Consider the following 26,242-nt stretch of genomic DNA (forward strand, 5'->3'; position numbering starts at 1 on the left):
TATATGCTAGTGGCTGGCAAAAGAGGCTACAGCTGACTTTTATTCCTGTAAGTGGGAAAGTGTTGACTAACCCACATGCATTCCAAATCCACCATGTAAACTGGAGGGGCAGCAGCAAACAGATAGGTAGGCAGCTTCAGTCGAATTGCTAGCAGTTTCTTTCTATTCCCTGGCATGAGCAGGAGTTTCCTGCCATGAAAACAAAGGCTTGACAGCTTTCCTTGCCCCCTGCTGGTCATTTACTCTTTCCCCTCATGCACCCTTCTGCTTCTTTCTCCATCCTGACTCATTTGCCTGTAGAGAGAGGGAAGATGGGAGCTGACTGTATCCTACCTCTATGGCAGCTGCCATCACTGCATGGCCTCCTTTGGTTGAATGGACTCTTCCTCTGTCTCTTTTAAAGGCTTAATAATTGTTTTATCTTCATACCTTACCTATTGGATCTCTCTTTTAACTTTGTTCGGAGATCTATTTTTATTCTGGCTCTTATCACTTGTTAAATAAAACCCCAGTTCCCTTCTCTGTTTATAAAGCATAAGTATAGAAAAATTCTGTGTGTTTGAGTTCTCTCACTCCTTCCCTAATTCTCATTTCAGTAATTATTCCTAAGTTTCCTTAGATCAAAAGCTGCAGTGATATCAGTCTTATATTTTGTCTACTACTTAATATCATAGTTTTTTACTTGTCCTAGTATACGTGGGGCTGGTTGTTTTTTCCTGTGCTAATTGACATAGCATGTGTGCCTATAGCACAATCTGTATTTCATTTAATGACAGTTTGAGCTTCCAAACAAAATTGTCACTGCAGTTTGTTTGCTTTTGTTTATACTCTGATTCAGTGAAAACTCCTCTTTTCATTCCATTGCTTTAGCTTATTCATCTCAATTCTCAGGAGTGTCATTTTCTTCCCTTTCTGTATTAGACTGTCCTTCCCCCATCTCTTTAATTCTCCCTTATCCTTTCCATTCTTTTAGGGTTCTGTTTCTGCTTTTCTCTCCTTTCTCACCCCACTCTCTCTCATCTTTTTTTCCTTTGTCCTTCATTGCTTTTACTTTTTTTACACTTCTTCTGTCTTCCCTTCCCTGTCCATTGCTTTTTCTGCTTTTTGTGTCTTTTTCAGCTTCCTTACTTTGTTAGATTTGTTCTGCTCTCTTTTCCATATTTCTGGTTTGCTTTCTTTGGTGACTTGGCAATGTTGTAAAGTTAATATTGTGCGTAAACCCGGGTAATTAATTTGGGTGGCAAAGGCAACTATCTCACTAAAAACATACTAGTTTTGAGCCTCAGGAAACAAGTAGATTGTGTGGTTATTTTGGTGATGGCTAATCTGCCCAGTTCAAATCCATTTTTATTAAGGAAATCATGCAAGAGATGCTATGCCTGTAGTTTTGAATTCAGATATTGAGACTTTTCTACATTCAGGTAGCATCTACTTTATCATCAGCTTCATGTCATCCTGTAATGTAAAGAAATATGTCACATTTTGCATTTGGATTAAATATTTCATAAGACATGGTAATAGTATACTTCTTCTCTGAGCATTGATAAAGAGGATGTCATTTCCTGAAGTGTTCTGCCATACCACAGGCACTAGATCAGCAATAACTATATCTTTATATATGCTGTTTCTGATCCTCCCTGAAACACAGATATGAATTCATCTGACTTTTACTATTCTAGTTGGATCATGAAATCTCATCATTGACAGACTTACTACTGGAACTATGTAATGTGTATTATTATGGAGTGACAGGACAGCAGCTTTCTGAAAATATTTTCTCTATCTTTTGTCATTCTAGTTGTGAATCTACAAAGAACTCCATTTATATTTGTGTTTGGACCTTGAGGGTAGAAATTATCATCAGACATCTGTGATAAAGCTCCCGAAGAGTCAGGAGTTTTTAAATGTTAAGAACCTATTAAAATGTCCTAGAGCTCTGATTCATTGACATTATTTTAAACCTTGTAACTGGTGTATTCATGCAGGCATGAAAAAGTCAGAAAAGATGCTCTTTGAATAGACTCAATTATTCTCTCAGAAACTGTGCCACAAGGAAAAATGTGTACAGTGGTGTTGTGTGTCAAAAACATTTCAAAGTAATTGGAGATGCTTTGTGGCAAGGCTCCTTCAGCAAAATACCGTACTTTTTCTTTTAACTTTTAAGTTCTGCATTTTCACCACTTTTCTTTTCCCTTACGTTTTTTAATCATTGTCAAATGTAAGTGTGTTGATGCTCAGATGTCCTCATTTTGTTCTCCAGCTCTCATTCTTCCTGTCTTCTTCTAAGAGGAGGAGGAAGTCCTTTGTTTAGGCTACATGTTTTAGGGCTGAAGAGTGTTTATAGAATACTCATCTGTTTCCCCTGTGCATGATACATTCAATGACATCACTGCATACTTTTATATGGCTTTGAGAATCCAAAACTAGCATTGCAAATGAAGGGGAGAACAAAACAGAGCATGTTTTGGTAATTAACCACAGAACATAGGTTATATCTTGTAATTCCCATAAATTTTATTGTAATCCTGAGCTCAAACGATGAGCACCAAACTTCTCCTTTGTGTTTAATGGCTGAAGGTATTTTGCTCCCTTTCCTGCAAGTATCAGCCTTAGAACAGATAGCCAAAGGTGTTCCTTCCAAGTACCTGAACCGTTGATGTTTAATAGATCTTGGTATACTGGGAAGATTCAAGAGGACTGATAAAAAGCTAACGTTGTGCCAATATTTAAATAGGGTACATGGGCTAGAAGAGGTAACTATAGGCCAGGTAGCCTGGCACTGACCATGTGCAAGTTCATCAAATGGTTGGTTCAGGATGCAAACAGTAAAGAATTAAAGGATGGTAAGTTATATAATGCCAGTCCACATGGCTTACTGGGTAGTAGGTCTTGTCAAACAAACCTGATACTGTTTTTTTGAGATTACAAGATTAGCTGATAATGGTAACTGACATAAAAGACTTATGTAAGGTATTTGACTTAGGACTGCATGACATTCTGATTAAAATTTGCACTATAAAAACAATCAGAGTTGCACATGCTAAATTGATGTAAAAAACTGGCTAACTAATAGACCTCCAAATCTAATTTTGTTAATGGTGATGTTTCTAGTGCACTTTCACATGATCTAATAACTCTTCTTAACCCAGTGCTATTCAATATTTTTATCTGTGATTTGGAAGAAAATACAAAATAACAGCTGGTAAAGTTTGCAGATGATAAAAGTTTAGTGGTATGATAAATAACGATGCCAGGTCAGTTATACAGCACAATCTGGATTGCCTGGAAATTAAAAGAATTTAGATCACACAGGATGGGAGACTCTATTCTGGAAAGCAGTGGCTCTGAAAAGGATTTAGGAGTCATGGGTGGTTAACCAACTGAGCATGAATTCCCAGTTGATGCTGGGCTAAAGGAGCCAGCATAATCCTTGGATGTATAAACAAGGTAATACCAAGAAGAAGCTGGTATTACCTCTATGTCACTGCCAAAAACATAGGCCTGGTCTACACTTACCTTAAAATTCGGCGACAGTTGACGGGAGTTACACGTTAAATCAACTTCTTAAATTCCGTTGTGCGCTGCATCTTCACTGCACTGCACCACTTGAGGGGGTGGTTTTATCAAATCAACTTCCAGATCAATTGACTGGGTCTTCATTGACCACTGGATAAATTGATCTGATGGAGGCAAATTTGCCGCCATCAGTGAAGACGTACCCATAGTTACTGTAGAATTAAGGGTGCCTAATGCTGTCTTGTGCCCTTTTGGGATGTAGAGTGTGGCTCAACTCAAACCTTTGATAGCCCAGAAATATGGAATTAAGAGAAAACAAACATAAACCTTTGAAAACCAGAAAATACAGAGTTATGATAATGCATCCCACACCACATGAAGGAACTTCCTGAGTGCATCTTGCCACACTCAGCTACCAGCTCTGCTCTTCTACTGGCCACTCCAAGTCTCCAGTAGGGCTGGAGGAGATGTGAGGAGGAGGGCATGTGGTAGCTGAGGAGGAAGAATAAGAAGTTCATCTTCCAGCTCGAGACAGAAAAGGGAAGGGTAAACCTAGTCTCTACCCTATGTCTGGATGTAGTGTAGAAGGAAGGGGCTCTGCATGTCCTTCTGCAGCATATGAGGCTTGCAGAGGTTTGAAGTGGTTTATTAATTTCCATAGGATGTTCTCAAAACTATGCACATGAATACAGCAAGAAACAATAGCACAAAGAGGTGTGAACTGTCCCATACATCTCAATGGGGGTTCTCCCCACCTCCCACAGAGAGTTAAGCACCTAAATAACTTTGGGAATCCCACCTTTTATGCCTGTAGCATACACTGAGCATGTCCATTCTTAGTTTCTGACACTGGTCTTATCTGTCATGAGTTGTTCAACATGGAATGAGTTCAGCGAGATTCTCTCAGAGCAGAACCAATTTATCTTGGCCAGGACTCTCTGATGTTTCAGTGTAGCAGCAAGTACCTCTCATATCAGCCCAGGCCATATATCCTGGGTACAGTGCTGCCTGCCAAACTGTCCCACGGTGGGACTTGGACAGATGGGGCGGATGACATTGGGGGTACAACTGTGGAATACTGAATTTCCTCGAATTGCACATACAACTCAAACTTTCAAAAGGAGAAGTGAGAACTAAGAACCATTCATAAGGAGTGGTGATAAGGCCTTTCCAGAGCAATAACTTGAGAAATACAAATATCTAAACTTATTCTTGGGACTGTTGAGTAGCTGAGTTAAGTGGCAATCCAGTGATACATGTTTTATGAGGCCAGAGTCAGATTTCCCCCCCTCTCTCTGTGAAAAATAAGTGATAAGATTCTGAAAATGTAAAGTTCCTCTTGGAAAGGAGCTGTATCTTGGGAACCCCTTCATTAACATCACAAAGTCCTTCCCCGAAGCCCTGATGTGGCAAACTAATTTTCAAGGGATTCTGACTATTCTGTAGTTGACTGCAGAACAATTCTGTTTCACAGCAACTCGAGGTTTTGACATTTGTTTTCATTCTGCATTAGAATGGGGGAGGTGGACTGGTGGCTAGGGTACTGGCATGGGGTGTGGAAGACTGGGTTCAAATCCCTGCTCTAAGTGGTTTAGAATAGAATTTTTCATTCAAGATCACTCTGAATCAAGCTGACCAGGGCCTTGAACCTGGGTGAATGCAGAATTTCAGAGTGCTCTAAAATACACAGAAAGAGAGAGAGCTGGTCAGAACACTTTCAGTGAAATGAAAAGGTGTGTCTAACTCAACCAAGAAGGTATGGGCTTTGATGCAAAAACTGAGTGAAATTACATATGGCTCTGTTATGCAGGAGGTCAGATCAGATAATCATAGTCATTTCTGGCTTTAAATCTATGAATGGATCTGAGTCAGTGTCATGAAGGGACTTGGAAGAGAGTTGGTATCTGAGGTAATAGATAATAACTAGTACTTTCAATTTCATGAAAGTGAAGCAGCAGTTAGTATAGGTTAAGGAAGCACACATGTAATATGCTCCAGTTAATTTGCCTCTACAAAAAGGTGTAACTCCAGGAGGACTTCTACTTCCTGGAAGATAACACTTAACATGGCACTTCACACATGTTCAGAGAGCTGAGCAGAGAGCTAAGTAGCTGCTTTTTCATATTACTGTTTCAAGTACCTAAATTTTGACAAATCAATTTTCTCCTTTGAAATGTGAATTGAAATACTGTGATTTCTCTGAATTTCCCACATTTGAAAAGAAAATTTTGACATTTTTGACTTTTTGAACAAATTAGTCAGACTTTTCATGTCCAGACTATGAATGATGGTGTAACCTTCTGTAATCTGACCTAATGAAAGGGTTAAACCAAGTGTTACATACTGTTTTGCTGTCTTTAGGCATTTTTCTGTATTCATGGACTCAGTTATCTTAATGTAAATAGGCACCTCAACAGCTGTTTCCCCGTAAGCATGTTTTATTTAGCAGCTGGGTTATACACGTCATTTGGCAGCCATGGATTTTCAATTTTTCTCTGTGCCAAGGGGGCAGCTGGAATAATTTGAGTGCTCATTAATTTGGGAGAAAGATTAGCTGAGTAAGTCAGCCTATATGAGTCTTCGGTATGGTGTTGTACAAGGATAAGCGGATCAGGATAGAAGCAATTTGCCCTATCCCAAGGGGGCCTTCAGTTTTTAATAAGCTGGTTATGAAAATTCTATTTCTTTGCAATTTGAAGAGTCTAATTAGAACCTGTAATTTCTCTCATATAACCAGAGTGGGTGAAAGTTAACATTAGGACTCTAGAGTCTTTTCACATTCATTTACAGACCGAAATCAGGTAACAGTTTGTAGCTAATTAGAACAGTGTATTAAGTATTTAGTCTGTCTTAATTTAACTGTGAGAACACATGGATGCTGTAGGGCTACAGAAAATGATACAGGAGAGTTACATTTAATTTTTAATCAAAGATAAACTTAAAGGCAGTATAATGTTAGTGCTGACTGGTGTACCCTGACCGTCTGAGCAGCTATTGCCTCTTGTTGGCTGAAATGTCAAGATGAAGAAAGGAGATGTCTATTTAATTTCATCACTGTAATACTTTCAGGGTTCAAACAATTCATGGTGTATATATACTGCACAAAAAGAATTGAATGAGCTTCAACGTAATAGACGTTTTTATTTCTGAATATTATAAAGCATTAATGATATTTAAAATCACATTTATTCTTCCATCCACCACTGCAATAATTTCCTAGAGATTTTCTTAAGTAGAAGTGCGACTTCTTGGTCAAGAAGATTTTGATTACCCGCAGTTAGGCATGCCTAACAGTAAGTAGACATTTCTAGCAGGCTTTGTCAAATAGTGGCTCCATTCCAATTAGCGACGTCAATTCCAATCAGTGAAGATTCCGTGTTTGCAAATTTATACTGTGGCTGAGTCTCAGTGCTGGACATTTGCAGTCCACTCTGCCAAGTGTGCTAAAGACAAGGCTGCTGCTGGCCAAGCCAATAAGAGACGTGCTAGATTTCCAGCTGGAAATTACTCTTAAATCCATCAGACACCAACATTAGTAGCTCAATAAGTCTGACTTATTCTCTATCAAATACCAAAAAAAAAAAAATGATACTATATTCTCTTTGTTGTAACTGTTAATGGATTTTTGTTCATAATACAATACAAACATTTTTTAAATTGTATTGAAATGAGTCAGGACATTTTAAAGTTTCTTGAGGATATAATTTTCTTTTCTCCTCAAAAAGGGGTTTTAATCTTATTCTTATTCTTACAGTTCTCATAATATTTTACCCTTGATGAACACACCCATCACCCATCATACTTATCATGTTACTGCAGAGCCTTTTTGTTGTTTTCTTTCTCTTTGTAATGCTTCTCCATCCCCTAGTTAAGTCAGTGGCTCAACTTATGGTTTATGTTGACAGTGCAGCTTGGCGCAAGCCCTCCAGCCCAGGTAGACAGGCTTGCACTAGCAGGGCTCAAACTAGGCACTAAAAATAGCAGTGTCAATGTTGCAGCACCAGCGGAAGCTTGGGCTAGCCACCCATTCTTGGACCCAGGGAATCGGGTAGGTATAGGTTTGGATGACTAGCCTGAATCTCCACCAGTGCTGCAATGTCCACGTGGCTATTTTTAGTGCAATAGTTTGAGCTCAGCTAGCGTGAGTCAGACTACACTGGTTGGGAGGCTCAGTCGCAGCTTCAGTGTAGACAGACCAATGTCAGTTTCAATGGCATAGATATTCACTTTACTTAAATTTTACCACATGTAGAATGCAGAGCCTTCATTCTTCAAACACATTTTCACCAGCCTCTGTGGTGTACATTTATGGTTCTTTGGCAATACTTTTGTCTTGGAGAGGATGTCACTATGTTTCATATCTAGCTTCCTGGTTTTGCCCCCCCTCCCTCCCATGAGGTCTATACACTAAGGAATAATAACTTCCATTAATTATATAAATGATATCTTTCAAATTTACATTACTTGCACTGTAAATGTGCTACACAAATAGAGAACCAGAGAGACTCAGGTATAATTCACTTGAGAAGTGTGGAAGCACAGGAGGATCTTACAAGTAGTGTCCTTTGCAGTTGTCCTTTTGCAGTTTAGTAACCCCTCAACCACTCCACTACTGATAAAAGAAGTGAACATTTTGTGGGCTACTGACTGCTATGAAGTTTTAGCTAGAATTCTTGGGTGGTGTTTTTCAATGCTGGTGAGGAGTTTTGGAGTCCTGATTCACAATAATTTCCAATGGGAATCCCTTTGGCTTTGAAAATGTCAAGCTTTATCTGCACATATGCCAATGACATTCCTGTTTTGGCTGGAATCTATCTGCTTAGCCAACAATTCCCCACTTTCAGTGAGTTTGCCTCAGTTTTATCCTATAAACTCAATATTGCACCTTTTGTCCTTCAGCCGCACCTACTGTCCCCATCTGAGCTGAAATGGTCCCAACAGATGCAGAGCCTCTTGCTCCAGTGGCAACAAGACAATAGACCTAAAGGAAGACTAGCAGTGGAAAAGGAATAAGCTAAACAAAGGGAATAAGAGACAAAGTGGAGCAAATGGGATGGAAGATTAATGGAAAGCAAAAGTCAAATAAAAAAAAAGCAGCAGTAACCTCAAGGTAGCTTAAACCGTTGCCTCTCTGGTATTAGTCAGTCCTCAGACTCTTAGCCCATGATACTGTACCATTAATCTCAAATTTCCTCTGCAACATTATTTGGATGCTAGAAACTTCCTAGTAGATTGGTAGAAAATCAATGATAAAACGTCCAAATATCACCTTATTTTGTTACATTGGTTTCCCAGTTGCCAATTTTTACAAAATGGTTTATGACTGCAATAATCTCCTCAAAATCAGCTGTTATGAGAGATAATAACTGGTTGTCAGAGCATTAACCACCCTTGACTTCACTTTGGGCTATTATATAACAAAAGAATGAACTGGTGGTAAGGCTGCCAGGTGTATTAAATTATATGATGAATTATATAGAGATTCTGTGATGGGGATTAGTGTCCAAAAAAGACTAAGCAGAGATTGCCAAACTCATTATCTAACAGGATTGTAGACTGGACAAAATCCCAGGGGGTGAAAGGCCAGTGTTTTATCCATTATGTCATCCCCATAATCTGTGTCTGGACCACGCACAGTGAAATGTACTGTGAATGTGTTACCATTGTTCTATAATTCATCGTGTAACTATGGAATATCAGGGGTAAGTGGGGAAGTTGATAGCATTAGATTAGTCAGAATTCAGCCTGATCCTGATCTGTTCTCATGAACTAATGCAAAACAATTAGTCTTTATACAAGAGCATTAAATTGTGTAGTAACAGGGTTTGTATGAGTCTGCTGCTGTTACAGCAGCAGCAGCAGCTCGATTGACTGTTATGTCATTGTTTGTGCTCTAATCCTTTATCTCTCCCCCCGAGTGATTTATAATATAATTCAGACATATTAATTTGTTTAGGCTGATGCTTTGCATATAAGTAGCAAAATGTAAAGTAAGCTTATGCTTCCATTTCAGCAAATCTGTTGACTCTTTTCAAGTGATAGGAATGACAATAATTAGAGCTGGTTGAATTATTCCTGGTTAATACTATTAGTTGGTAATGTAGCTCATTTTCTTGTTTGCAAATCATTTGTGAACTAGTCCTGATATCTGGTAATGTATTTGTTAGGTAGAAGAGCTCCCCAAATAGTGTTTATGAAAAAACGTAACCCTGTGGATTGTTCATAAACTTTCATTTAAACTATTTGCTGTTTGCTGTACATTATTTGTAGTGTTGAGTGGTCACATAAGTCACATTGTTTTTTTCTGCTCCCTAGTCAGGTGAGTGAAACAGAGCAAATAATAACTCAATCCTGGTACAAATATTCTGAAGAACAAACATTCTAAAGGAGGCAGTTTAGTAACCCCTCGACCACTCTGCTACTGATAAAGAAGTGAACATTTTGTGGGCTACTGAATGCTATGAAGTTTTAGCTAGAATTCTTGGGTGGTATTTTTCAATGCTGGTGAGGGGATTTGGAGTGGTGGTGATGTACTGCTGTGGATCTGAAGGACAAAATTCTAGTCCTGATTTATTAAATAAATCCAGCATAATTCTTAATTGTCTATTCACACTTCATGACAACAAATTTAGGATCTAATATTTCACTTTCCATGTGGGCTGGAAACAGGAACTTTATATCATTGAAGAGAGGAATTTCATAGCTTTCAAGTGGGGGATACAACACTTTCTAGCTCCAATAAATTGAAAGATATAGGACTTTAAAACTGTGACACTGTCTACAGAAAACCCATTTTTATGGCGGTTTTAAAAGCATATGTCATCATTTTCTTCTCCATATGTGCCCTATGTAGCTGGACTCACTGAACTAAGGCTGACTTTACCAGTAGAAGGATATCAAAACTAGTTTCAATAAAAAAAATTAAAACTCTGGAAAATATTTCCAAGGTAGTTCTTCTGTAAAAATATATGGACTATGTACACAGTGCATGATAATATGGTATAAAGGTTTTATTGGCGCTCAATCTATAAATCTATCTAAAATATTTATAGCAAATGTAATCCAGTGGTTTCAAAGTAATTTATAAAGGTGGGAGAAATATTATAGCTTTGGCTGGAAATGAAAGCTTTCTGAGGCCTCCAAATTGGTTTCTCTTATAATCTCTGGTTTTCAGATAATCATAACTTTGTAAAAAGTGGTCTCTTTGGGATGAAGCTTTCCAGGTTTGATCTCAGCCCAAAGGTTTCATATTTGGAAAATTTGTGGAAATTTCATTCAGCCAATTTTTCAGTTTGGCAATATTAAACCTAACAGTTGAACTGTTAAGATAAGAAATAGTCAGAAAATGCAAAATTATAGTTTGAACGGTAATGTCATTTTAGCCATGTTACTCATTTTGTACGTTCTGTGCTTTAGGTTTAGTGATATAAATGAAAATGCATTAAATTACACAGTGAACAGAAAAGACACGAATAGAAAATACTACATGTTGCTGTAGAAATCTTTTGTACTCTTTTTTTTTTTTTTTTTAACTGTTCAGCCTCAAAGTAGTGGTTGTGGTATAGTTTTTTACATTACCTCTTACGTTATCTCTTAATCATTGTGTATAGTTAAACAACAATCAGCTCCCTGTATGCCTTTCAAAGTGGTCACTACCATAGGAAAGAGTCCCATGAGCGACAAGAGTTCAGGGCACACAGTGGGAGAGAGCAAGCACCTCCAGTAATAGGTGCTCAACATCTGGGCCCTAACACTTGGCGATCGCCAGGTTGAGACGGTGTTCTGTTTTCCTACTGTTTTTGCTTATAGTATCTTATTTTCTGATTAATCAGAATTATTAACTGTTTTCCTACTGTTCTTGCTCGTGTCTATTGAGCCATCCAATCAGTCCAGAATCCTCAGGGTGTCAAGAAAATAATTCTGCTATAAAAATATTGTCTGGATAGGGTATGTAATTTCAGGAATCAGAAAATATGAGGCAATGTGTAAACACAAACCTTTCCAAGCAAGATATTTTTAGTATTGTAAGAAATGTGAAGCAATGGTAAACAAACAACTGCAAAAGTGTTGGAATAATGTTAAGGTTGTTAGAATTATTTCTTCCCATAGGGCTCAATCTTGCAAGGTGTTGAACACTCTTAGTTCCACTGACTTGGAATAGAAGTTGAGTATTTTCAGCACCTTGCAGTATAGGCTGTGTAATATAGTGGAGCACATTTTGGTTATTTCATCTCACATTTTATCAGATCTTATTGTGGTTGTTTCATCTCATGAATTTCTGTGTTCATTTGACCTCTGCCTTCATTGAAATCTCTGCTGTCTTGTGTAGGGAATATTTAGTGGTCCTTATCTTTAGCCCCACAAAACCCAAGATATTCCAAAATAAACTGAAATCTGCAGGATGACACTAAATATTTAACACTTTTTTGTGCTTGTTCATTGCACTGCTCGTGATATATAATGGAGTCATCTGCAACACTTGCATACAGTGCAGTAAAAAATGTCGTTTTGTAGTTCATGTTTTATCTTCTATTGCTTTGCTTGTATGGTTAAAGTTAGATCATAATACAGCTTAAATTCATGTGTTTTACAGAAAGCATGATTTTATCAGTCATGATGATGTAAGAAAAAGAAGATTGCTTTGAATCTAAGACTCCTCTTGAAACAACAAATGGTGTACCACTATTTTAAGAAAAGGTCATTCACCTCCAGTAGATGCAAAAAAAATACCTTGAGCATTGTTTAAGCTTGAAACAAGTTTGGGTTTTATACTTGCTGATTTTGCACCTGAAAGCAGAGGGCAGAAAAAATGATAAAGCAGCAGGAGACCAGACAGCTGAAGCCATTTCCTCACACCTAAAGGTAAAAGAGTTAATTACAAAGATCAAAGCTGCTTTCTAACTAACTGTTAAAATATTTCCCCTTTAAATAGGAACCAGAGGAAATGGAACATGAATAAATATATATAGTAAATTGATTGATAAATCAGCAGAGACAGACACTGTTTCTAAGAAGGAAGCAAATAACTTTATAGCATAAAAATCAATATTAGCAAAACAGCATAAGAAGGGTGTTAACCCTGACAAGCATAACTAGTAAGAATGGAAGTAGAGTGTGGTAGAGTTTTTCAAGTCTTCAGCCAAAAAAGACACCCCTTAGTAAGCTTACTTTTACTTTTATTTCAGTTGATTTCATATGGTTTGTCTCCTGGCTATTTGGCAATCTTGGAAGGCTTTCTAGGGAAGGGGAGATATCCCTCTAGGAAAAGTCAGGTTATATTCTGAATGGAAAACGTTTCTGATTTTCAGGGCACACATAGCAATTTTATTGTTGGGATACTCTGTTCCTGTTTCTTTCCCTTCCCCTTATGCTTTGTCATTATTCTTTCTCCCTGCCTATTCCTCCCATATACTCAGTCTCTCATGTTCAGAAAGGGTGAATGAACCCTCATTGTTGGTTTGCAACGTGTTTGTGAATGAATCTCTGCAGGTTGTGTTTACAGGGGTGGCAATGAACCAGCTCCTTTAGGCAGATTATTAATCACTCAGCTCTAACTTTTAATCGTAGATAAAGGCACACAGTAATTTTTTATATACGGAATGCTATGAGTGTAACAATTGCGTTATAAACACAATGACCAAGTATGCTTAGCATTGCAGGTGAAGGAAAATCAATGGAAAAATTTGGTATTACCTTTCAATGTCTGTCTTTGCCTTTAAGATGGGTACACACGTTACACCATGCAGGTTTACTACCAGGGTGTGGTTTGATTTGCTTAGATTCACAATCCAAAGGGTCTACTCACAAATATGAGTACTTCTAAAGAGGAAGGTTCTACTCGCATATATGAGTACTTCCAAAGAGGCTTGAAGAAAAAGTAGCCCCCATCCATGACTTGATGTCATGGAATTCAGGCTTTTATAGAAATTTCTTTAGATAGCAGCAATGTAAGTTAATTCTAGATGAACTTTGGTCCCAGTTTCTCCTGATTTAGTTGAAAAGTTGAAATATTTAAGCAGCTTGATTATTTTTTGTCTCTCTTATATTCTCTTAGCTGTTGATCCAATAAATATTGAAGCATCTTGATCAATTCAACATAGAGACAACTGTCGTTTCTTGGCAGGTCAGAAAGGAAACTTTGTTCTGCAGGAGATGTCCATGAAATAGCTTGCAGCTGCAAGAAAAGGTCTTCACTTCACTGTCAGCTGCGAGCAGAAGTTCCTTTTCCCTTCTGGCAGTTTTAAGTATCTGAAAATATTATTTCACCAGCTGTTCAGCATCAAGAAGAGCCTTCAGGGTTGCAGAATGATGAGCCTAGCAGAGTTAGTTATGGGACAAGCCTTTCATAAGCTCCCCTGACTAACAGTTAAATTACCCTAGATCAGCTCATCTTGTTTAGGCTATAGAGGAGCAGATCCCCATTCTCCACCCATGATTCTCTCACCAGTATTCTGCATGAAGTATTAAAGGTGAATACAGTTCAGTGGCTGCAGATTGTACACCACATGCCTAATGGGTCTTTTCCATCTTTTGATTTCTGTAATATTCACCATCATTGGATAAACTCATTAACTGGATATTTCTGATAGTGATTACACCTTAGTGAAAGACATTGGTGAGCCACATGTGGACAATAGGTTATGCAATCTAGGTTATGATTTATTTTAAGGCAGAATGCAAGAAGTGGGTGTAGTAATCAAACAGAAAGGGAACGGAAGAACCAGGGGCAAGGGAAAGGTGTTTTTTTAAATAACAACATATAGAGTTAATTAATTATCTGTATTCCCTACTGGCCATCTAATTAACCATTCCTTAGTCATCTGCAAAATTTATATTCTGTTTTGTCTAGACTACTTAACTTGGTAATTTAACACGTGAACACCAGTTTTTGTTCAGGCACATTGAGCAGGGTTACCAACACAAATGTAATAAAAATAGTCCACGTTTTGCACTTTATCTCACAAGCCCACTACAAGAGGCTGTTGTTCTGGAAGACAGTTATCAATCACAGTCATAATAAAAAAACAAAAATACCACACACACACACAAAGAATCTGCCCTGTATAAAATGAATTGTTGGAATTAGTTCCGTTCTTAGAAGGTGTGTGATCACATCACAGTTTGGATTCATCAGAACTCATGTTAGCAATCTCATCAGATAGGATGGTAGCTGAATGGAGTGTGTTTGCCCCCTGGAGGTGATAGTTCTATGTGTGAACTGACACATAATAACGGGGCAGTGTTAGGAAGTTTCTACAGCTGCTATGGAAAGATAAAGGACATTAGTCTCCAATGCTGCTATCAGGCATCCTGCATCTAAAAAAAAAAAAGTTAGCCACAAGCTCTATTATAGATCCTACTCTTCAGTGTCTGTAACATTAATTTAGAGCTTTCTTTCCCAACATCTGTTAACACTGTAGCACTGCATAACAGAAAGCATAGTTCAGGGCATACCTATAAGAGTTGCAGGCAGTGCAGAAATAGCAAATGAAGTCCCAAAAGCAAATTATTTGGCTTTTTGAAACAATATTTGCTTTGCAGCCAGTGATTCTGACGTGTCTAAAATGTTCAAAGTTGCAAACAGCAGTTATAACAATTGAAAACTAATATTTCTGCCTGTGAATATTTCCTCTTCCCACAGAGGACAGTCTATGTGAGGCCTAGGTCTGAAAATTAAAATTTTTTAATTTTTGGCTTCTCTCCCAAACATCTGAGTCTCTCATCTATTTAGCACCAGACAATGTAAAAATACTACTCATGTGGAGCAGATTATGTAAAACAGACACCTTATTCAATCAATCATTTTTCAGAGTAGATCTACTCTTCGGTTATTCCACAAAAGACCCTAGAGAAAATATGGTGGTCACCATTAGTCTGTGTTTTCCAACATTTATTTTACAATGGTATGTGAGATATCAAAATTCACTCTTATACTTAACATCTAATCCATCTAAGGTTGAATTTGCCAAAGTGCCGAACGTCCCATTTTCAAAACAGATTTAGTCATGAAGGAATGTGTGTGTCACTGAAAGTCAATGGGACTTAAGCTTCTATGGGCCTCAGGCCTTGGCCAAATGCAAAAGTGGTACTGCTTTAACTATACTTATATAGTTAATCCAACACATCCCCTTGTGTGTGCCATCATATAGGTATGAAGTTGCTTTATATGGGTATAGCCACTCCTGTATGGGAATGAGAATATGCTATGCCAGTATAAGGCACCTTTATCTTGGTTTAATTGTGTCCACAGTGGGGGCTGTATTGTACAAATAGAAGTATTAATTATTATTAAAAAAGCATCCATACCCCAACCAAAGTAGTTATACCAGTATAAGAACTGTGTGAAGACCAGTCCTTAACTCACTTTTGAAAACAGGACTTAGTCACTTTTGAAAGTTTTACCTCTAATTTATTTATCCCTCATTCATGACCATAGCATCTGAGAATAGAAAACAACTGTGGCAAACACTGGCTTTTGTAAAGCTGTTATTACATTGAATAGTAAGTCGTTCATGATAATTTCCTACTGCAAGTTCATAGTAAATGAAATTTAAACCACTGGGTTCAGTGAACTGATCAGACAAAACTTTTAGAAGTGGCAGATAACAAAAATTATTTATCCTTAGTTAAATTCTAAAGCTGGTCCTCAAAATCGAGTTGGCATATAGATATTTATATATAAATCTAGTTCTGCACCTTTAAAACCAGTGTAAAATAAAAGATAACGTTTAGTTTCTCTTGTGGTACAGTTAATCTTTTTTTCTCAGTTATACTCTTATTTTCTCTTAACTATACTGAGCAATAACCTGATTGATGCTGAATAAGGGGCAGTAATGGATGTTTTAAAATATGTTATCTTATTTTTTATTTTTATAAAATGTAGATATAAAAGCAGAAGAAAAAATATAATTTATATTTCATGGCTAAGATTAATAAACATATATGGTATACTGTTATGATTCATAGCCCTGGGAGAAAAATACTCTAGTCATTAAGTTTAGGAAGGCAGGCATTGTTCAAGTGAACTCTGATCAGTCATTTTCAGGACTGTAACTCTGTCTTTTTTGTTTTTTGTTTTAAGGTAGATGTCAAACAATTAGCGGTGCCTATGCTGATGCTTAAAAATATTTTCTAGAAATATTGCTTACATCACATAAAATGTGTGTATAAAACACACTCAGGGGAAAAAAATCATCCTTGCAACACCAGCATAATGGCAGTTCATTTCTCATGATGATCTATGATACCCATTTGTTGAAATTTTATTACTTGTAGCTTTAATGCAGTTTGGTTGCTGTTTTAGCATCTTACCATATTTGCCTCTCTCGTCTTTAGATAAGGCTGGACTACTTTTGTTAGGAACACATTTGTAGTTTGATTATTTGTAGATTAAAGGAGACCATTAAACATAAATCTCTCAGATGAATTCAGTCTCTACATAGACTATAAAATAGCACTGTTTTCAGGAGGGTAAACAGAGACAGTGATTTATGTTGCATTTTGTGGTATACGTCTCATTGTATTGTTTCTCTTATGATAAAAGATTAAAGGGTTTTTTTACTAATACTTTAGCTAGCCATCAATAAACCATGTAAATGAAATATTACACTTAATGCTATTTTCTTTGCAGTCTCAAAGTAAGAACATATTTAACTGAATTAAATTAACTCAATGCACTAAAAATCAGTATATACTTTTTTTTTTTCTTTTTTTTTTTATACAAAATTACAAAAAATAAATTGTGATTACATTTTCTGTGTTTCATTTTTAGAACAACTGGGAACATATATGAACCAAATTTTGCACTTGGTCATAGGTGATTCCCATTGAGTTCAGTGGGTACTACATAAATGAACCTGAAAGCAAAATTTGCTCCTTAAAAAGTATTTAAATTGACAAAAGGGTTGGATTTAAAGAAGAGAGAGATCTTCCAAAGACTTCAGGAATCTGAAGTGAAAATCACCTCATATATGAACTTTTACCTACACTGATGGTATTCTACAAATCATTTTTGACTCACTGAAAATGAGCAGGAATAGGTAATTGAAAAATGGGAGGAAATTTTATTGGTCGGTATTTGTTTAAATTGTAAGTGGATTCAGTTAGAGAATTTTGAAAGTTCTTTACATCTGGATATTCCTTTGATCTCAATTAGTTTCCCAGTTTATTTAAGAGCATCTACTTTGTGAGTGCAGGACCAAAATTAACTGATGAGTATTATAGGCTGAAGCAAAAGAATCCTGTTTTGTCTTGCTTTTTTAAAGCCATGATTCTAACATATCTGTGGAAAAGTTTGTTGGACAGTGATAATCCAATACAGTTTTCTTGCCTTCTACTGATAAAAGCAGGATTTGGTTTGGTAATTAATTTAAATTCTTAATTATATGATATCCAACTCAGAATTTTCTCTATTTCTACAAATAATATGGGAATTATATTTACCACAAACATGTTATATTCCTGTGTTTAATTAAAATATTTTCATTGCTGCGAGTTTGCAAGACATAAACAATTAGGGTTATTTGAAAATGAGACAAGTTTTGAATCTGTCGTCAAACTCAGCTACTCTTTGGCTTTGTCTTCAACCCTTGTTGAACTGAGTTTTCCCATTGATCTAGAGAGGGCCAAAGAGATCCAAAGAGACCCGCTTTCTAGTTCAGGTATTTGGTCAGGTTTTGAGCAACGCATAGATTCTTATAATGAATAACTTTGGAGATATGTTCAAGGCTTCTACTCTTTAATCTTTTAATTTAAGGGCATGTGTGTATATATACGTCTGCCTGTCTATTCATCCACCCACTTACCCAGCAGACTATGATGTTATAAGGATGACATCACTACCCATTGACTGATCTACTCAGAATATTATTGCCGGGTTTGAAGAAGCACTTCCTTTTAAAAAATGAAATATTTCTTAAGTATGTCTCACATGATGCTCATTTAAAGAGGATTGACATATACTATATCTGTACTGAAAACACTGGCATTTATTTAGATTTCAAAAATGTGATGAAAGTCTCTGCACACTTTGGGTTCAAGAATAATTCTTTTTGCCATAATAATTTCAAGATAATTGTTGAAAGAATTTTCTTACTTTTTCTCATGGTAAAAATCTGAAAACATTTAATTTCTGCATATCTAGAGGAAACAGATAACCTGTGTATTAAATTGGCTTCAAAACAGCAAAATATTCCACAGAAGCATCTACCATTTTTTTAACTATAAAGATCTGTTTCGTTCTCTCACTATTTTTAGTGTTGAAGGTCCTTTGAACCTAGCAGGATTTAGTAACTTTTCTCAAAAAGCATATAGACTGCTTCGCTTCTTACCTTCCCGCATAAATATGTCACTGTGGCCAATATTCAAACATGTACTTCCCTCGCCTCTCTCCCTGTATCCACTGTCTGATGCATCTAATCTCTTGGAATTCATGGCCTTATTGACACAAATTTAATTTAATCTGAAAATACAGTCCATAACAAAAAGCCTCAGGGAGAAGATCAGCCAAGTATTGTGTTTACCCGTTCCTTTTCAAACCTTAAGCAGCTCTTAAAGTTGAGGTGTGATGTTCTAAAGTACAGCATTCTATGGAAGAAAACAGAAATATGTGCCCAAGTCCATAAAGTACCTTCAGAGATTTAAGTCTCAAATATGAAATCTGATTATTTTACTTTACTTAGAAACTTTTTTTTTTTTTTTTTTGTCTCAAAGATACTTTAAAAACACATCTTGGGATAATACTTTTATTTTTAAAGTGCATGTGTTCCTCTGGCTTTGCTTGGTTACATCAGGCTATTGCATTAGGATCACAGAAGTTTGAGATAAAAGAGGTATCTATTAATTAGATCAAGTACCTCTGGCCTGAAAGAGCAGAATATAGTTCTCCGATAGAAGTCACATCATGTATGAAACTGACACTGCATTTGATCTTAGTCAAAAAGCGAAGAAGCAGTAATAATGTCAAAAAAAAAAAAAAAAAAAGAACAATATTACCTCCTCATGATATGCCATGTACTTTAATGTTGCATGTTGCACAAATCTGACAAATCTGACGCTTTGAACAAGAAATGAAAGCAGCATCCTCTAAACAGCTAAGAGGAGACTGGAAGTCGTGAGATGATGCACAAGTTTTTTATTTTTGGACGACTGGGTTCAAAATACCAGAGTTTTTGGTCTTTTCTTAATTTCCTTTTGTTCACCTCACAAAACAATCACACAGTTTGATACTGGTGGCTTCTGTTTAAGGAAGGAATGGAATAGCAGGGATATTGCAGTCAGAATGGAAATGCTATAGCAAAAGCTGTTGGTGATCATGCCCAGCAGGGGTGACCAGATGTCCCGATTTTATAGGGACAGTCTTGATATTCAGGGCTTTGTATAGGTGCCTATAACCCTCCGTCTCCTGTCCCGATTTTTCACACTTGCTATCTGGTCACTCTATGCCCAGCTCATATCAGAGAGATTATTTCCATGAGCACAAAATTCAATCCAAAATGTTTGGGAGCATAATAAACAACAGATGAAATGGAACTAAAAAAGAAAATCTTATCAGCAAAAGAGGAGTTCTTAAATTTAAATTTTTGAGATAGCTAATTTAACTGGTGCTATAAGTTGGTTTCACTAAATGGGAAAACCCATGTTGACTCCAAAGGTTTAGTACAAGGGTTTAAATGTCCATTGTATGCTCACCTCTGTGGGAATGCCCATAATATAGCTCTGCTAAAGACGTGGTTATTCTGTAGTATGTCCACTTGAAGGGATGGGCTTTTTGAGACAAGGATATTGAATGTCTACCCCATGCTACTGTATTAACAGCTTTACTGATTGAGATCCACCTAGGGGATTCCTTAAAAAAACCAAAACAACAATTTGCAATCAGAAAATGCTGACGTCTGCTTGTCAAAAAGTGTATTTAAAGAAAAACAAAAAACTCTCATCCCTGATAATTATGACTTGAAATCTGTGTGGGTGTTTTCAGGTGATAGAAACCAGCATTTGGTATTGTTTTATGTTTCCACTTAAAAGGGCTATTTAATAATAGTAAAAAAAATTATATGACATTGTATTTTAGTCTGTATTTGTAATCTGTTAAAAATCTGTTTAAACCTGATTTTGATTTTGATGATTATGGCAAGCTGTTTTCAAGTGAGAGACTAATTGAAGAAGCTCTGTAGAGTCTCTGTCAAGAAAAAGAACCAGGTGTTCTAGTGGCTTTCCTGCTGGGCATTTGTCCTGTTCTTAGGGGAAAATACTCTAGTCATTAAGGAAGGCAGGCATTGTTTAAGTGAGCTCTGATCAATCATTTTCAGGGCTGTAACTTTGTGGTCTGGGAGTCAGGGATGCTGGAACAATTTGTATAGTGGATGTGCTGAGAGCCATTGAACCAAACTGTAAACCCTGTATATGAGGGAAATCACTTCAAACCAGAAGGTGTGGCAGCACCGCCCAGCAAACCTAGTTCCAGCACCTATGCTGGGAGTGGGCACATTTTCTGCTTCCCTGAAGATATTTTGTAAATCTAGTGCCTTGCTGGCATCCCAAAGACAGAAAATGAGGAGGAATGGATTCCTGAAGAATCAGGAGATTGATCTAAGCATCCTGTTCTTATGTTAGGGAGAAAGTAGCAGTCCCTGGCTCTGGAAGACACAAGGGAAAGGATAGTGTGTAGAGGAGAGCACTGATGCCTTTTAAGGGATGGATTTGTGGGAGATTATGGGTCTCTGGCCAGTCAAGATCAGTTTGGGGTTTTCATTAGAAACCCAAACCGGCTGAGTTTCAGGAAGTTTCACCTGTTTTGGTGTTTTAGCACAAAAGTTTCATCCCACACTAATAATAATATACCTAATTTATTGGGGTGTTCTCAGACTTCATTAACATATGTAATACACTTGTATTATTACTTTTGCAAAGCCACTAGAGTGGTACAAAGAATTACAAAATAAAATACATCAGATGATAGAAGTGGGAGCAGGCAAAACTGAGGAGAAAATGTTGTTTCCAAAGGAGAAGTCTTGGGACTCCGGAGAGCTGAGTTCAATTCCCAGCTCTGGCACAGTTTTCTTGCATGTCTGTGCTGATGTCACTTAACCCCTCTGTACATCAGTTCCCCATCTGTAAAATGGGGATAACCCTTCATGTTTTACTGGAGTATTGTGAAGATAAATTCATTAATGTTTGTGAGGCACTCAGCTAATAAGATAATGGAAGTCATTTGAGTCTCTATATTAAATAAATAGGAATTTAGAGAGAAGAGTTTGGGTGAAGGTGTTTGAAGAAAAGGAAACATTTCAGTGGGTGGTTTTATTTTATTTTACATTTAAATGGCAACTGTTTGAAGATGCTCAAATATTGAAATGTTAGTAGTCTCAGTGAGACCAATAAGTGGGCAGAGTGCAGGAGGGTAGTCAAAGTAATTTGTCACACAGCTCTGCAGTTTATCACCTGGATATCACCAGTGTCGTGTATATCTACCACTGTATATACATTGTTTTTGAAAGACAGAGAGGATTTGCCAGCAGGTTGTTTCAAGTTCCCACATCTATAGCAATAATTTATTTAATTATTAAAATACAACCCCAAGACCAGAGCAGCCTTCTAAAGTCACAACTGCAGAACAGACATCTCAAACATGTGATTTCATGTTATGCACCAATAGTTTTGACTTGTTCTCTTTTATCTTTACTTATGGCTTTGGTTAAATGCCAGATATATTAAAAACATCCACAGTGATAAGCCACTTTGTTAAACAGAACAAAGAAACACATTGTATCATAAATATCTTACTGGCATAGATTTTTAAACTAGCAATGCTTTAAACTTTTCTGCTGTATTTCTACACGTGAACTGCACATATGTAAAATAGTTAAACTACATATGATTTAAGAATGGAACTGTAGTATTAAGTGACTTAATCACTTGTATTGTACTTTCAGGTTCGCATGTTTACCTATCTGATTGGAAGAGAAGCTGCTTTTGCTGATAACCTCAAATGGATGGCCTGTGCTAACAAAGGTTGGTTTACCTTCTTTAACTGGAAATCTTGTTTTTAAGATACCATGCTAAGCTTTGTACAAATTTTCAATCTTGCTACAAGGGTCATCTCATTGCCAATAGTTTAAGTTGAACCATTTGAAGGGGATTGGTTGTTTTTTCAGGAAGATAACAGGCTTGCATATGAAAACATATCTATATTAGGCAGACTTAAAAATATACACAATTTGAAATACATTTATGTTTAATTAAAATGCACCTAAAATATTTCACAGATGTGATTTTCAATTTCTTCTTTATTCACAAAGGATTAACTTCAGTTGAAAAGCTCCTTTACTATTATCTTTATTTTATTGGTGTTAGGATAGTGCGTAGGACTCCAGGCCTGCATTGTGCTAGGCACTGTACAAACAATATAGTAAACCACATTCCCCCCTTGAAGAACTTACAATCTAAATAGAAAAGAAAGATTTGTGTCTTATGAGAAGAAATACCTTAGGGTATGAGATGTTTGGATACTACAGTAATTATGATCATAACAGTACATATGAGAGATGGACACTATAAATAATAGAGAGACAAAGTGTACACAGCTCTGTGTAAGCTCAAAAGCTTGTCTCTCTCACCAGTAGAAGTTGGTCCAATAAAAGATATTACCTCACCCATCTTGTCTCACTAATATCCTGGGACCAACATGGCTAAAACACTGCATACTTTAAATAATAATAATTTAGAAATCACTGATTAAGTCAATTTATTCTGTATCTGTATTCTTGAAAAAAACATGACTGTTTTTGGTTTTATTTTATTTTGTGCCTGATCACATTATGATTACTCACATCAAGCACTATCCACTTAGACATTATTTCTTTAACCACTGTTGTGTCCATATGATGGAAATTACTCAGTTTGAAGTCTTGTCTTAATCAGCTAATATTACACCATAATTTAGTTTTAGTCATTGTATAAGAATCCTTTGAAGCATCTTTTTGAAGACAATTTAATCAACCAAATGCTTTAGCTTTGTAGACAGCACAGTACTGTAGCTTCATAAAGATCTAAGCACAGCATCTCAGAAATTATGGCCAGGCAATAGGAGCTGCCTGGCTAATTCATCTGGTACATGTCAGTCTCATTCCTGAAGAAGAGAAAGTGCGCGTCTTTTTCTTCACCATCAATAGCAACAAATACAGTAGACTTCCCCTTCACTTTGCTTTTGTATACTCTTACGGAAGAATTTTAGGTTTTTCTTTTTCTAAACCAGAGAGGGTCAAACATGGTTCTGTCTTACACCTGGTATTATATAGGGCAAGGGTTTTCCGTCTCTGATCTGTAAGTAAATAAATTCATATAGTTTAGGATCTTACACCGTAGGAAGCAGCACAACCATTTTCAGCTCAAGTTACATGAGATTCAGAACTTTTTCCCTTCAATTTTTCAGCTCCGGCTCAGCCAAGTTCTTTAGTGAAAAGACATATTACAGCTCAGGGAGAAGAGAGACCTAGTAAAGTTAGCCTACAGATTGGCTGAATGACTGCACTGCAGTTTACTTCTTGCATGGGTGAGCCAAAGCGTGGTGTTGTTACTGAGGTCAATGGCCCTAAAATCAATTTTCCTTGCAGTGATTTTCCCCTTGGAAGCACAGTATAGATGAAGGTTGTTTGCAAGTTTTCCAGCTGACTGCATTGTGGACAGCAAAATCCTTTATTTCAAAAAGGATCACTAGGGAAATTCATACCACCTTGCAAAAGTTCTTTAACTTCTGGAACCTAATGGTGAAACCGTGAGACGTCCGCCCCCACACGCACACACACTTCTCGGCTACATTTTGTGCATAAGTAGGGCATATCTTGAGGGAGTAAGGGCTTAATGAGGCTAAGCAGCAAGCCATTTTAAATACATTAAAACAATCAAGACCCCAAAGCCTCGGTAGAATGGTTTATGAAATTTACAGTTATTTTCCCCATTATTCTTTAAGCAAGTGCACATGAAGTTTAAAAAAAAAAAAAGTGGAGATTTACCAGGATCTTAAAGTGAACAAAAGTAAAGTTTCCCAATGCTCAACATGCCACGTTCAACAAAAAGTCAGCCAGCTGTAAAAATAAAGATAGGCCTTAATGTTTTGGTTACTTACAAAATAGAGGGTATAAAACAAGTATTTATCTGATAAAAGTTTATCCGTTTAATAATTTGACAGCCCCTCTTTTGGATGTTTGTTATTCATTATGCACCAGCAGTGTAGTTGGCCCTTTACAAAACACAGAGGAGGACAAAAGAGGGGATACATCTCCACACCAGCACAGAGTCTGGTGAAGAAATGTAGGAAGAGAGGCTTGTGCCTTCCATATCTTGGGGTTGATGGGGGCCTAGTAGAAAAGCTGTCCAGCCCTGAGGTCTTCCTGAATTTGTGCCTCAATGACAACAACCCCATGGCCTGTTGTACTACTGAGAAATAGTTGAGGTGTTAGAAGCACCAGCAACACCCCTTCCCACAAACAGCATCATCCCCATACCTTCTGCATTGTGGGCTCTTGCAGGGAGTGGCATAAAGCCAGTTACGCATGTTTTCTTTTGTGGGAGGCCCCATTTTCTGGGGGTATTCTGCTTGGGAGCATTACAGCTTTAATGCAGTGATGAATACCCTCCTTAGTCCCTGCCCAAGGAGTTGAGGCTCTACTCTTGTATTCCTTACAAGAATACTGCATCCATTTTGTTCCATGACCGGAAAGTGGGAAACCTTTCTTATCAAGTACATGGTGTTCTGTTGTTGAAAAAGTTTGTTGTTTTGAGCTGTTTTGGGTCTAGTGCTACTACTGGCCATTTGGCTGAAAATCACTATTATTTTACAATAGTGGCAGTATGGAAAGGAAGTCCAATTTCAGAGGATAATAATTTAACCTAATTATATTTAATATTTAGCCAAATTATTTTATGAAACATTTTGTTCAGTCTTATGAAATGGCATATAATTCCTGGAAGGACTTTTATTACTTAAAAAAAAATAGTAGTTATGAGTGTAAAGGAATTAAGATGATATAACTTACATACTAAGGAGCCAGAGGAAGATATAAGAATGTGTAAGTTAAAGCGGTGGTTTGTCTGGTATGACTTGCGTAGGCGTTAAGTCTTTATTTGCTGATTAAACCTCAATGTCTAAAGAAGAAGGTGCTGAAGTCCCCTGGATAACAGAGTTTCATATAATGGGTGAGTGTGTGATTAAATTGAGGATTGACTTTTGTGACATATGGTAAAATTACACATACACAAATAATCAAACAGTCCAAATACACAGGGAGAGTGCAATATAGGAATGTTGGCTCCCCTTGTCCTTAACTCTAGTATAATAATTTACAATTACAGCATTCTCCAAGGGAGAAAATGCAAAAATAAATATTTAAACACGTATGCAAAAATTTTGGAGAGTTCCCTCATGTAGGCTGTGGCAACTCATTACACTTTATTGTAGTGGAAGCTAAAGTTCAAGGAAATCAACTTTTTCTAGGAAGAAAGTAAATAAATCAATGCTACCTGGAAAGAATGAGCCAAAAGTTCATAATAGGCAGCTAATTCTAGTATTAATTATAATTTCATGGAAATTATAAACTGATTGCAGGCTTTTAACCTGAGCCATGAAGTCTAAAAACACATTAAAAGGGAGATTAAACATTCAAAAGCCTACAGAGCAAACTCAAACCCAGCTTTGAGAAGAACACCACAAATGAAAATAAAGAGACGG

At 36.9% G+C, this 26,242-nt stretch overlaps 1 protein-coding gene across 1 annotated transcript in view; it reads left to right on the forward strand.

The window, feature by feature from the left end:
- The window catches only part of CACNA2D3 (calcium voltage-gated channel auxiliary subunit alpha2delta 3), a 665,237-nt gene that overhangs the window by 416,419 nt on the left and 222,576 nt on the right, over nucleotides 1-26,242 (forward strand). The window contains exon 12 of the mRNA XM_067544184.1: nucleotides 22,449-22,527. Coding sequence (XP_067400285.1) covers nucleotides 22,449-22,527 — 79 coding nt within the window. The remainder of the gene's footprint in view (nucleotides 1-22,448; nucleotides 22,528-26,242) is intronic.

This window comes from Emydura macquarii, unplaced genomic scaffold (genome assembly GCF_026122565.2).
Source record: "Emydura macquarii macquarii isolate MOO-44397 ecotype Brisbane River unplaced genomic scaffold, CSIRO-AGI_Emac_v2 contig_968, whole genome shotgun sequence".
In the NCBI taxonomy this organism is placed as follows: domain Eukaryota; kingdom Metazoa; phylum Chordata; order Testudines; family Chelidae; genus Emydura; species Emydura macquarii.